General features: G+C 50.5%; 1 protein-coding gene across 6 annotated transcripts in view; it reads left to right on the top strand.

Moving 5' to 3' along the window:
- Positions 1 to 14,277, top strand: part of ZNF516 (zinc finger protein 516) — a 112,585-nt gene that overhangs the window by 38,221 nt on the left and 60,087 nt on the right. For all 6 annotated transcript variants that reach the window (XM_027118779.1, XM_027118783.1, XM_027118782.1 and 3 more), the window contains exon 2: positions 8,027 to 9,959. In XM_027118779.1, the coding sequence (XP_026974580.1) occupies positions 8,201 to 9,959 (1,759 nt within the window). In that variant the 5' untranslated portion in view covers positions 8,027 to 8,200. The remainder of the gene's footprint in view (positions 1 to 8,026; positions 9,960 to 14,277) is intronic.

The raw sequence follows: 14,277 nt of genomic DNA, 5'->3' as shown, positions 1-14,277 counted from the left end.
ATTTCAAAAAAAATCAGCCTTCTGATTACCTTTCCAGGATATGACTTCGACAGAACTGAATTCGATGGTTTTGAGGGAATCAGTACAAAACCGTTTGGCTTTTGCTTTGTGTTGGTTTACTCTACAGAGCAGAAAATGCCAAGATTTCCTGTACAGTCAGAGCGATGCTTACTGTGTAAAAATACAGGATGCTACCTTTTCCCCCTGACAACGCCACATTTAGTTGGTCAGAAAATGATCGTTTAAACTGGGGAAGATAAACGCCGGCAGCCTTACTGGAGTTTTGCCCTGGGGCGCGATGGGGGGATCTCCCCGAGCACCCACGTCTTCATGGCTGCTTCATTTTGGCTGCGATGGCTGACTTTGCACTGTCTGCACCAAGGCTGGGCCCCAAGGAGCTCTGGGGAGATCCCTTGAATGTCTCCGGGGCAAGCCTCTGACACACCAGCAAGCAACCTCTTAAAATACTGCTTTCATGTGGACCGTTTCATATTATTCAGATGATTTTTCTTTCTTTGACTTTCAAATACTAGAATTTAACAAAAGGTAATTTTCCCAAAGTGCATTCCTTAGAGACTTTTGAGCTTCCTGGGGGCCTGGAGAGGGGGAGGGGAGGGGAGGGATGGGGATGGGGGAGGGCCCATCGGGCTGCCCCAGAGCAGCTCTGCTTCCCATCGTGCTACTTACTGGAGTGGAGTTGCAAGTGGGAGTTATTTTTTAACTTCTTCTGTGAAAAACATTCCAAACCCATAAAAATGGAAAGAGTAACTAATGAACGTCTGTACACCCACCATCTAGCCCTAGCAGTTGTTAGCATTATGATATATCTGCCTTCTCCTCTCTTTTGTAAACCACCTCTAAAATATTTCATTACACATCTCCAAAAACTAAGAAAGTCTCCTGTGTTACAGACCTAACGAAAGTAATAGTAATTCTCAAATATGGCCTAATACCCAGTCTATATTAAAGCTGACTTTGTCTGGAGTCTTGGGCTGGGACAGGTTTGAACTTGTGTGCTGTGGATGACGATAGCTGTTCGTGGAATACTTTGTAATTGTATTAGACAACTTCCGTGGTGAACCTTTAGGGCCCAGTGAATACATACGGGTTACTATTTAGCCATTTCTAACATAGCTTCCTAAACTCTTATTTCCTCCTTTTGAGTTTATTAAACCAAACAGTGTCACTGCGAGTGGCTAGGTATCTTTGGGTACTGCACTGACATCTCATTCATTTATTTAGCAATTATTAATTTATAATAATACCTACCATATATTGGCCATTTGCTGTGTGCTCAACATTGCACCTTGCACGCATTACTTTAAATCTCACAAAAATACTGTAATATAGTTCTCATTACCATCATTTACATTTTATTTTTTTAAATTTATTATTATTTTTTGTGGTACGCGGGCTTCTCACTGCTGTGGCCTCTCCCGTTGCGGAGCACAGGCTCCGGACGCGCAGGCTCAGCGGCCATGGCTCACGGGCCCAGCCGCTCCGCGGCACGTGGGATCCTCCCGGACCGGGGCATGGACCCACGACCCCTTCATCGGCAGGCGGACTCTCAAACACTGCGCCACCAGGGAGGTCCCATCATTTACATTTTTAAAATGAAGAAATGGACTGGGAAACTGAGAGGTTGAGACACTTGCTCCCAGTCACACAGCTGATCCCAGGGAGTGGCAGAACCGAGTTTGGATCTCGGGTAGCCTGACCTCGGAGCTCACGGTCTGGACCACCTCTCATGGTGCCGCTCCCTGCTTGGCCCTGCGCTGGTGTCAGGACTCAGTGGTACTTGGTGGGTCTGCCTTCACAGAGCAGGGTGCCGCACACACGAGTGACCAGTTAAAGAAGCGGTAATAGAAGCATGTCCAGGCATGAGCTGGGACAGGGCCAAGGCTGGGCATGGGGACCGTGCCTGACCCGGTCACAGGGCCAAGGGGGTCAGGAAGGGTCTCTTAGAAAGGCCACACCTGAGAAGGTGGACGGCGGGTGGGACCCGCATACCTGCGGGTTCCAAGGTGGGAGTGAACGCACATCCAGCTGGGGTGCGGGGCAGGTGCACAGCCATTGGCTGGGGGCCCAGGGACCCCAGCAGTGCAGGGGTTCAGGGCCTTAGAAACCCCCTCGGGGGAGTTCGGGCCTCATCTTCAGGGTGTGCGAAGCCTCTGAAGGGTTGAGGCCTCAAAGAGGTCGCCCAGCTCTGCATTTGGGAAGATGATCTTGGTTTGAGATGAAGGGGAGCGTGTGGATTCAAGTTGAATTGGAGGTCCAGCCCACAGGATGATGGGGTTACCCCTGGGTGTGGGTGAAAGGGCTGGGGGTTGCTCTAAAGGCTAGTTGGGCCCACACCCACCTGGGTTTCCCTGGGGAGACCCGGCCACCCTTGGCCAGGGCAGGTCATCGCTTCCCTCCGTGCTCTGCTGCTGTCCTCTGTGTGGTTACGTGTTTCTTTCTGACGCCTGGGTCCCTCGAAGCCAAGACTGTTGCTTAGTTATCCGAGCCCTTAGGCCTCATGAGTGGCCTGGCGCCCAGTAGCTCTCAGAGATTGTGATGAAACCCTCGTTAACTCGCCCCACGACCGTGCCCTGGGGCTTCCACCGTGGGAGCTGTCACGGGAGGGCGTGCGGGACAATGATGGACTGTGGTCCCACGTGGGTTCTTACAGATCTGACAGCTTCGTCACAGGGCTTTTCCTTCTGCTGTGTGTCCTGGATCCCAGCCCTGCAGGGCTTGTTCTGAAAGGAGTTACTGTCGGCAGGTGGAGTTAACCGGGTCCTTGGAGCTGTTTCACAAGGTCACCAGGGATGCTGCAGGAAGTGACTTTTCTGCCTTCTGTTAGGTCCAAGACTCAGTTCCCAGGTCCTCACTTACAGAAGTGATTTATTTGTTGAAACCTTTACCCACAGATTAAATGTATCCCAAATCCAGTGAGTGTCAGCAGTCTTGAGAAAGTCAACTTTTTTCATTTGTGCTGTGCAGGCATGAAAACAAAGAATCAAAAAGGAAGAATCTCTCTAAGGTGTGGCAGTGCCCTTCCATATATGCATTTAGACCTGGTGCTTTATTTATTTATGCCCTCACATGTTGATGTCTTAAAGTTTAGCTACATATTTTATTTTCAAAAAGTTTATATTTTGCCCTCTTAAACCCCTCCCCCATCTCCATGATAATGCATTTTATGTTATGAATGCAGATTTATATTTTCTGTAATAAACATTTTACTTTTTCCTGTTGTTATAAGTGTTATCATAAAATGATATAGGCAATATATATAAATATTTATGTAATATGAAATTACCTAAATTTTTCAAAAAGAAACTTACTTCCAAAATTATGGAAGGCATTTTACAAAAGTAGCTTCAAACTGTTTGTCACGTCCCTGTGAGACACACACACACACACACACACACACACACACACACACACACACAGGGAGAGATGCATTGGAAATCTATTTTAAAACCCTAATCCGCAAGCCATTTTTATGCCTAAACAATTAAATTACAGGCTTGTCTGGCAAGTTCCCAATTACAGCCTTGGAAAAAGTTTGTAATATAATAACAAGAAAACTGTGGTTCATTATGGGCAAGATATGATTCAAATGGGGCTGTGCTCTATGTGTGTATACACATGGGTCGTATGCCAGCTGAAACACACGTGTGGATTTTCTCTCCCCTCTACTTCCTAATATTTGTGTTGCCAGAAGACTTTCTTTAATCGCTCTGGTCTGAGTAAAACGCTAGCATTTACTTACACGTTTTGTAAGGCTAGTTATCTTTAGGTTAACGTGTTTCAGGAGAAGTTGGAACACCAGGTCTCACTCGACGTGCGTTTGCCTGTGAGAATAAAATGGGGACAGCCCGGTACCGGAATGTATTTGGCTCAAACCAGGTAGTGTGACACTTTATCACGGGGCAGTGTTTGGATGACCACCTCTCACCACCAGAGACCCCAATCAATGGTGACAAACTGTCCGAGACCCTCCGGGCTCACAGAGGCTGGTGGGCTTTTTTTTTTTTTTTTTTTTTAAAGGATAGCAGAGTCAGTGCTGTGGATTATGGGGCTAATAAAGTTCCCCTAAGTCTTCTAACTGGGGCGGCTGCCCTGCTGCATTTTCACATTGGAAGTTCTGATGACACCATCCTTGTTCTTTTGGGGAAAAGGACTTCTGTCTGCAGCTGAAAAGAATCATCACGAAGATCTGTTGATCTGGCCACTGACTAAGGAAAGCCAGTTGTGGGGAATTCCTTTTTGACTGTTTCTCTAAAGGTTTGCAAGAAACTTTGCCAGTCGACTGTGGGCTTCAGGAAGGGGGCCACTTAGTGGCCTCTTTCAAGTGGAGCCGGTTGTGTTGATGTTATGATTTCCTTAAGATAATGGTGTTTTGAGTTTAAGTGGTCATTACCCTTATGGTATTGTTCCATTTTCCCCCTCCAAATATTTTTAAGTTCTTTAAAAACACATCTCCTGTCATCCTCACAGAGAATGACAGCAGGGCTCAGGGTTGAAAGATGGGGGTGGGCAGAGAAGTGGGGAAAAAAAGAGAAAGAAGAGCTGGTTGTGCTGATTCGTGGGCACCCTGAAGGCCGTTGCTTGAGAATTTTCCTATAAATTGCAGGGCTCTGCTGCCTTTGTGAACTTTTAAGCAAGTTTTGCAGGAAGCCCGAATAAGAAATGAAAAGTATATTCTCTAGTGTTTGGGTTTCTTGAGGGGAAGTGTCTAGGCTTTGGCTGGGGGTTTGGGGGTGTTGGGGAATCAGAAATTTTACACATCAAGGCTGTCATGAGGATATGGGATGTGGATTTCTCTGGTAGCAAAGATGGCAGCGCTAAGCCTTTTTAAATGTGCAGAAGAGACTGAGGCCCCCCATGGGAAGAAGGGGGGCTGTGCTCACATCTCATCCTCTTTGCACTTTGCTCTGGGCTCGTTCAGCCGGGCTGCTACCTGGTAGTAGAAGCGAGGCCCCGTTGGGCAGGTGTTTTATTGTCCGTGGACTGTTCGCTCTGCACTGTGACTGGGGGTCTGAGTGGCACTCGGAGGAGGTGCCTTGCAAGGGGTTTTGGTGTCACACGGCTTCCTCATGTCCTTTCCTGACTCTCGGCACCTGACAGGTGAGGGCACGCCTGGGTGTGAAGGACACCTTCTGAAATTCACACGCTGGCAAAAGGGGGACGGGACTCCCGGGCTGGGCTCTGCGCCACACCTGGACGGCACGCAGGTGGGGTCTCTGTGCGGATCCCCAGCGCAGCTTCTTGGCTTCCAGAGCCCTTAACTTTCTACGGCTCCCAGCAGCACACCACATGGCAGGGAGAGTAGCAGAGAAGGAAGGGAAACCCACACAGAGTGCGTGCGGTTTTGTGATTTGAACAACTCTTCTCTCTTGACAATTTCATTTTATTTCCAGGAGCAATTTGTAGGTTGCCTTTTATGAACCTTAGCTAGCTGTGCATTCATGCTCCCGGAATCTTGTCTTCCTGGCGGGGTTTCGGATGTTTAATTCCCGTGAACTGGAGAAGTTCTGACATTGAACATCCTTTATGAACCAAGTTAGTGGTCCAGTGAAGTCTGTCACATTACTTAAGAGACACCAATTTCTGGTGTTGTAGTTGTTTTTTCCTCTGTAAATGTATTCTAGACGGTTCTTTAAACTCGGCAGATTTTTGTACCCAGATGAGGTCACTACGTTAAATGTAAATAGTATGTTTCATTTATATTTTTATATATCAACTTCAACATTTGGGGGACTGAAATAAGCCCTGGGATGGCCCGGGATGCATGCAAATCATTTGTCTTATAAAATCATCATGAATAATATGCAGGTCGTCTAAGACCAAAACAGCTTGAAAAAACAAATTAGCTTAAATTGTCATGAAGAAGCCTTCTTGTTCACCTCATTTGTTTATCCAAGTTTAGGGGAGATTTTGTTTATTTATTTTACTGGGAGTTTCCCGTCTCACTTCTCTCTCTCTCTCTCCTGGGGTGTGGGAGTGGCTCTGTACCCGTCGGTGTAAAGAGTAAGGAATATCTGAGCAGCTGTGCTTCCTGCTGCTTTCCAGAGTTTGTTGCTCAGACTGAGTTGGTTTCTTTAGGTGCCTGGGAAACTTGCTAGCATGAGGCTTTCTCGAAAGAAGTTTGAGAATACATCATCTAAATGAGATTTCTGCCTCTGGCGTGGGTCTCTGGGAGGAGGCATTTGGAGAACAGGAGTTGTGTTGTTTTTTCAGAAGGCGTCTGTCCCTCCTGATGAGTGGAGGAATAGAGTGTCATCTATTGGAACCCCTGGGGATGTTTGGGTGACACCCTCCCGCCCCCTGCCTTCCACCGTCAGCATTCTTCTCTGAGTCTGCTCCGGGGAAAACATGGCAGGTCAGACCACCCAGAGCAAACACCGTGTTGCTGCCTGGCCTCCTCTCTGAATAAACGATGTGCATTGTACACTGTCTGCTTGACAACCAGAAACACATAGCTTCTTCACATTTTGTTGCTTTTCAAACATGAGTTCTTAGTGTGCATGAGGTTGAAACTTTGTAAAAAATGTGGCTTCCTTTCTACATGTTATAGCTTTTTTAAAAAAGAACATCTGTCCATCTGGGTGCCTCTCTGTGCAAGTCTGGAGCCCCCAGGAGGGAGACCCTCAGAATCATTAACTCAGTTACTTCTGTTTAGAGATAAGAAGGATAAACAGACTGGGCCCCAGGGGCCTGTGTGCGCGGCTGTTCTCCCCAATGCCCCACCCCCGCTTGTTTTTAAAAAAAATTTTTCACTGAAGTATAGTTGAATTACAGTGTTGTGTTAATCACTGCTGTACAGCAAAGTGACTCAGTTATACATAAATATACCCCTCAAAATACAGTTCAGAAAGACACTCTACCTCTCACATCCCTTCTGGACTGTTTTCTTTATTCTCCGTATCGCTGAGTCAGATGGAAAGTCCTGAGATAGCTGCTTGTCAGTGTGTACTGTCTTGGGCCTGTTTGGCGTTTACAGGCATCTGGGCTGGCTTCCCTGCAGCCCAGATCGTGGCCCTACCCGTGCCCGGCACAGCGCTGGGCAACCCCGTCCACTTCCCCTTCGCCTGTGCACAGGTGAGGGAGGCGCCCAGGCGTCTGGAGGAGCAGCCGCGGCCCTTCATTCTCCAGGGGGTGGATAAGCATGAGAGCGACAGTGACCCCACAGTGTGACCCCTGCTCCTGCTGGGCTCAGACCCCGCCTCCCATGTGAGGACCTGCCGGGGTTGGGAGGGTGTCTGCACTGGGGTGGGACTCGGCCCTGCGGCCAGTGCAGGAGAGAAGGGACAGGACCAGGTCGGGAAGGGCACGGTGAGGCCAGCCGAGGGGTTTGGGCTTTATGTTGTGGTGGCAACGGCCTGGTGGTCACACACCCCTGGGAGTGGTGTCCGTCGGGGCGGCCACCGTGGGCCGCCAGGTGCTGGAGCAGCAGCCTGAGGCCCAGATCTGGAAGGACCGCAGGGTTCTGCTCCTGTCCTTCGTTGCCTCTCTTTCACTAAATCATCTGTGCTTCACCAAGATACAAAGATGCATTTGTAAAGCGCCTTTTCCGGCTGTGAACGCCCTCCTTGCAGCTCACGTGTCCTGCACGTGCCCCCGCGTTTTGCCATCCTCCGCCTGGCCTGGGTCTCTGTCCTTCATTCTCAGACGCGCTCCTGTCCCGTCGCCCGTGTTCCGCACACTCCCACGAAGTCTCTCACCACGGTCTTTCCTTAAACACTGGATATCTTTGATAAAAAATTATTCTAGTGTGCAGTCATTTACAATGATTTATTTTAATGATTTAGCACACAATTATTATCAGTCATTAATTGTCTAATTACTGATTTTTTAAAGGGAAGCAGCTGCTCGTAGGTCTGTTTAAACTTTCGTGGGTGCTTCCTTCCTTTAATTTGGACGGGATTGGTTTTCTGAAGGAGGAGCGTGCAGATCGCGGTCCGAGGATGTTACCGGGTCCCTATTTATGCGGGGAAACCTGGTTCCTAAGATCTCCGTGTCTTTTCTGTTCCAGGTGCTTGCTGCCCTCTGCCATGCTCTCCAGGTAAGACATGCCCCTCCGCGGGGCAGGCGGACTTCTGCAGCCGGCAAGCGGGAGGCTCGCCTGAACATGGAGAGATAAGACGCAGGCCCACGTGACCGAGCGCCGTGCCCCGCCCCCCCGGCCGGGTGAGCCCTCGTCGTCGAGATGGACCGCCCCCGAGAGGCCGAGACGGAGCTGAGAAGGGGCCCCAGCCCACCCAGGGCTAGCAGGAGCCCCGAGGCGGACGGCGACAAGGCGCTGAGCCACAGCTGCTGCATCTGCGGCAAGAGCTTCCCCTTCCAGAGCTCCTTGTCCCAGCACATGCGCAAGCATACAGGCGAGAAGCCCTACAAGTGTCCCTACTGCGACCACCGGGCTTCCCAGAAGGGCAACCTGAAGATCCACATCCGCGGCCACCGCACGGGGACTCTGATCCAGGGCCACGAGCCCGAGGCGGGCGAGACGCGCGTGTCCGAGGGCCTGGACGGCTGCGCCAGCCCCACGAAGAGCACCTCGGCCTGCAACAGGATCCTGAACGGCGCCACCCAGATGGACAGCGGCAAGATCCTGCTGAGGAGCAGCAAGAAGGAGGCGGAGGGGGCGGCGTGCGCAGCGGAGGAGGCCAAGGCGGCGGGGGCGGGGCAGTGCTCCTTCTGCAAGAGCAAGTTCGAGCGCAGGAAGGACCTGGAGCAGCACGTGCACCAGGCGCACAAGCCCTTCAAGTGCCGGCTGTGCAGCTACGTGACCCTGCGGGAGGAGTCTCTGCTCAGCCACATTGAGAAGGACCACATCACGGCCCAGGGGCCCCGCGGCGACGCCTTCGCAGAGAACGGCAAGCCTGAGCTGCCCCCCGGCGAGTTCCCCTGCGAGGTGTGCGGCCAGGCCTTCAGCCAGACCTGGTTCCTGAAGGCACACATGAAGAAACACAGGGGCTCCTTCGACCATGGCTGCCACATCTGCGGCCGGAGATTCAAGGAGCCGTGGTTCCTGAAAAACCACATGAAGGCGCACGGCCCGAAGGCGGGAAGCAAGAACAGGCCCCGCGGCGAGCTGGACCCCATCGCCACCATCAACAACGTGGTGCAGGAGGAGGGGATTGTGGCCGGCCTGAGCCTCTACGAAGTCTGCACCAAGTGCGGGAACCTGTTTACGAACCTGGACAGCTTGAACGCGCACAACGCCATCCACCGCCGGGTGGAGGCCGGCCGGCCGCGGGCCCCGGTCGGGGAGGGCCCGGCGCCCGGCCCCGCCGACTCCCAGCAGCTCTTCCTTCAGTGCCTGAACCTGCGTCCGGCGGCCGGCGCGCCCGCCCGCGGGCAGGCCGGGCGGCGCGTGGCCGAGCTGGACCCGGTCAACAGCTACCAGGCCTGGCAGCTGGCCACGCGGGGCAGGGTGGCCGAGCCGGCCGAGTACCTCAAGTACGCGGCGTGGGACGAGGCGCTGGCTGGGGACGTGGCCTTCGACAAGGAGCGGCGCGAGTTCATCCTGGTGAGCCAGGAGAAGCGCAAGCGCGAGCCCGAGCCCGGCGCGCAGGGGCCCCCGCGCAAGAGGGCGGGAGCGCCCGGGGACCCCGCGCCCGGGCCCCCGGACCCCCGGCCGGCCGCGCGCCCCAGCCGCCGCGCCGCCGCCCCCGCCGGCCACGGCAAGTCGTCGGAGTGCTTCGAGTGCGGCAAGATCTTCCGCACGTACCACCAGATGGTGTTGCACTCGCGGGTGCACCGCCGCGCGCGCCGCGACCGTGACCGCGACGGCCCCGGGGACCGCGCGCCACGCGCCCGCTGCGGCTCGCTCAGCGAGGGCGACTCGGCCTCGCAGCCCAGCAGCCCCGGCTCGGCCTGCGCCGCCGCCGACTCCCCGGGCTCCGGCCTGGCCGACGAGGCCGCCTACGAGAGCGGAGAGGAGGGGGCGGCCCACCCTGCACCAGGTGAGCGCGTGCGCCTGGGTGGTCCAGGCGCGGGTAAGGTGGGCTCGGGCGGTCCCGGTCCCGGTAGCCCTGTGCCTGGGTCGCCTTTGCCCAGGTATCCTACATCCACTTGGCTTGGGCTCAGGTAGCCCTGTGTTTGGGTCGCCCCATAGCTACGTGGCCCAGGTCCAGGAAGCCCTTGCCCGGGTAGCTCACGCTCAGGTGGTCCAGGCTCAGGGAGCTCTGTGCCCGATGGCCCTGAGCCGGGGAAGTCCAGGCCCAGTAGAACGCTGCCCGGTGGCCCAGGCCAGGTAGTCCTGGTTCGCCCATCAGCCATGCCCAGGTAGTTGAGGCTCAGGTAGCCCTGTCCCCGGGTGACCCAGGTCCAGCTAACCCTTGCCCAGGATCTCATGGTCAGGGAATCTGGGCTCAATTAGCCCTGCCGCCAGGTGCCCCGGCTCCCTGGTTTCCCAGGCCCACATAGGTTTGGTGCTCAGGTAGCCTCCTACTTAGGTGGTCCTACAGCCAGGTAACCCTGTGCCTGGTGCCTTTTCCCAGGCGTCCCAGGCTCTGGTAGACTTGTACTCAGGAAGTCTGCGCCCAGTGTCAGTTCCACTTGAGGCTCCCGTTTGATGACTGCCCATAGTGTTTGCATAAATTCGCACCTTTGGCTATGTAGGTGATGGTCTCTCTGGGGCATCAGACATTTCTGAGCAAAGAACAGGTGATGGACCCCCTCCAAGATGTGCCCTTCTCTTCTCGCCGTCAGCTGGGCACACATGCTTTCCTTGCCCCTCTCCTTGCACCAGACAGCCGAGTGAAAGAGGAATTTCGGATTGTGTGCAGTTATAATTAATCTTCTCAGATTCAAGTAACCCTATGGGTTTAGAGATGGCTAATTGGAACCAGATTACGTTCCAAACTGCAGCTATGTAAATATTTAAAGGTGCTTGGCCAACTTTATTTTCATCATTTTCCTATTTTTTAAAAGAAATTTTTAAACAGTTTGATATTTTCTTCATAATTTTTTGTTTCGGGTAATTCTTTTAAGTGTAAGATGATGTTTCAGTTACAGACTTGTAACTTTCTCTGTCTAGCCAGGAATGTTTTTCTCTTCTCCCTGAAAATTGGTTAATGGATGTTGCTTTTACTGAAAGGTCAGAGGCGATAGCGATGCAAGTGCTTCAGCTGGGCTTTTTATATTCTGTAGTGAGGAAGACTGCCCCTGTGCATGTCTTAAAAAACCCCACAGACATATGTCATCTTTTCCTTATTAAAGATTTAGCCAGTTGTCTTGAACAGAGTTTAATTATTACAGGTCTATACAACGTTTTGTGTGAGCATCTGATACACTTAAGTATATGTGGAGTCAGTAAAAGTGTAGAAAAAAGTTGTTTCTTTGCTCCTATAAGGGCAATCAGTCTATGCTGAATCTGCACATGTGTGTATGTAGGTAAATGAAAATAACACGTTTTTAAAAATAATTATTTAATTTATTTTTGGCTACATTGGGTCTTCGCTGCTGCTCACGGGCTTTCTCTAGTTGTGGCTCGCGGGCTCTAGCGCGCAGGCTCAGTAGCTGTGGCGCACGGGCTTAGTTGCTCTGCGGCGTGTGGCTCTTCCTGGATCAGGGCTTGAATCTGTGTCCCCTGCATTGGCAGGTGGATTCTTAACCACTGCGCCACCCTTTTTTAATTAATTAATTTATTTTTGGCTGCGTTGGGTCTTCGTTGCTGCTCACGGGCTTTCTCTAGTTGCGGCGAGCGGGGGCTCGTATCTTGCATTTCGTTTCTTAGTCATTAACCTGTGGGAAGGGAGCAGCACAACATACCGTTCTCTGCAAATGCGGTGCTAGTTCTGTGAACTTTTTTGGGTTCTTCTAGCAACTTGTCACGTAAGATGTGGGGAACCCAATTGTGACCCCCTGGGTGGCATTTTGGAAGATTAATTTTTGTTTTTCCTTTTAAAAAATGTTGACAACTATGGATTTTACTGGTCACATTCCAGTTGTACTATGGCTACTTTTTGGAGCACATTGGATGAAATATTAAAGCTGCCAATGATTGTTTTCCTACCTTGAGGACAAATATTTTTAATATTTGGAAAAGCTGTCCTTGCCCGCATCTATTATGATGGCAGGTAAATGGTTAGTAATAAGCTAATTCAGTAGTGCTTCTAATGTCACTGTGTGGGAAAGATCAAATTACGTTCACTGTAAGTTGGCATTTACTCTTTCTGTTCCTTCTCAGGTTCATTAAATTTTAGAGATTATCATTTACTTTTTAATGAAATTATATCTTTTTTCTCTGTATTAATCAACTTTTTGAGAAATGTGAGATCTCAGGTGATTCCATAGCAAGATTATATACGGTGTGGGTGTAACGAGTTGACAACAGAATATCGTAGCTTATTGAGAGACTAGAAAAAGAAATTTATGGCATGACAGTGGCATAAAATGTTGAAGAACATTGTAGGTCTGCACGGGTCACTTTCTGTAGCCCCAAACGACAGTAGCTTTCCTCCTAAAAACACAAACGTTATATCGTGGCAGGCCTTTAGTGCTCTAGCTGGCATTAAATCGCTGCTTCATGGATGCCCCGTAAGGAGAGAGATGTGTTATATGGATTTAATACTCACAGAGCAGTCTCGTTAGCAGGGATTGGCGAGGCCTTGGAAGCAGTTACTTTGCAAGAGCAAATGGGTACGTTGAATCCTCTGTTTTGATCTGCAGTGAGCCTTGCTCTCGTTAAAAAATGCATTCAGCTTTGGAAAACACTTGCCTTTCTTGTCACTAAAAGATGATTTAGATCTTTAAACAGTGACATGACTCTGATAAATTCTCAGAACCTTGGTGGGATGACCGGTTAAAATGATGAGAGGAAACATGTAGAAAGTGAGGGACGGAAGAGCATACTCATTCTCAGAGGAATGAGTCCCGCTACTTCTAGTAGCAAAGTTGACCTTAGAGTTCAGATCGTTGTGCCCCTTCCAGTAAATCCTCCATTGTGCCATAGTTTCCCCACAGATTTTTTGACGTCCAGGCGTGGGTTTGAATGCCGCTCCTGGATCTAGAGACCATTTGCATTATCAGGTTAATTGAAAGAAACTTGCTTTTTTCATGAAATAGTCTTTGTCGAGTGTTGCGTCTACTCCTTTGGAAAGCTCTGATCGTCCCATTACCTTTATTTCCACATAAGACCGGCTCCCAGCAGCCCTCATTACAGACTTAAAATAGTCTAAGAGCAAAGTTGTGAATAAAATTCAATAATTTACAGTGTGTTATGGAGCTAGATTTCAGTCTTTATTGAGAAAGTGACGTGGCACTGATAGAAAGGACCCTTTTGGAGTTCACAAAAATTAATCCTTTTAATTAAGAGGAGCACTGAAAGGGCATTTAGTTGAAATTTAGAAAACTTAACATTTTCAAACACAAAGCAGGGTCGTGGTGCTCAGAATTTATTACTGAAGACAGGTCAACGGGCCAAAGCGCAATTCTGCTTATAAAGCGTTAGGATGACTTAGGAGTGGTAGGAGCCTGCTGACTGTGTCTCAGAGGACTCTCTGCATCAAGTCCCTGTACCCTAAGACGTGGTGCCCTTGGGAGAAGCCCTGCCTGGTGCCGGGGGCCTTGCCTTGACGCAGAACCCATTCCTACTGTTTATCTGCATATATGCTGTTTCGGCTAAAAGTTAGGTAACTACCCCGGGTATTTTTTTAATTGAAGTATAATTGCTTTACAATGTTATATTAGTTTTAGGTGTACGACACAGTGATTCAGTGTTTTTATAGATTATACTTCATTTAAAGTTGTTACAGAATAATGGCTCTGTTTCCCTGTGTTGTACAGTATATCCTTGGTTTTGACTATTTTTTGTTATTCTGATTTCTATCGCATCAAGCGTATTGTCTGTTGAGCCCACCTTCTCTCTATATCTTTGGATACTGATTGTAACTTAATTGGTAGTAAAACCCCAAGTTTTGAAATTGCAATACTTGATTTTTTTTTTTTTTTTGCTGTACGCGGGCCTCTCACTGTTGTGGCCTCTCACTGCTGTGGCCTCTCACTGCCGTGGCCTCTCCCGTTGCGGAGCACAGGCTCCGGACGCGCAGGCTCAGCGGCCATGGCTCACGGGCCCAGCCGGTCCGCGGCATGTGGGATCTTCCCGGACCGGGGCACGAACCCGTGTCCCCTGCATCGGCAGGCGGACTCCCAACCACTGCACCACCAGGGAAGCCCTGTTTTATTGTTTTTGACTGACAAACCCTATGGCTCATCCTAATAGAATAAAACGTTCTTAGAGCAAGCGCCGTAGTGTTGCGTGTAGTTGGAAGAAGTAAG

This window comes from Aethalodelphis obliquidens, unplaced genomic scaffold (assembly GCF_003676395.1).
Source record: "Aethalodelphis obliquidens isolate GAN/ISIS:26980383/991018 unplaced genomic scaffold, ASM367639v1 scaffold19, whole genome shotgun sequence".
In the NCBI taxonomy this organism is placed as follows: domain Eukaryota; kingdom Metazoa; phylum Chordata; class Mammalia; order Artiodactyla; family Delphinidae; genus Aethalodelphis; species Aethalodelphis obliquidens.
Note: the sequence above shows the minus strand (reverse complement) of the source record. Positions and strands in the feature narration are given on the sequence as shown.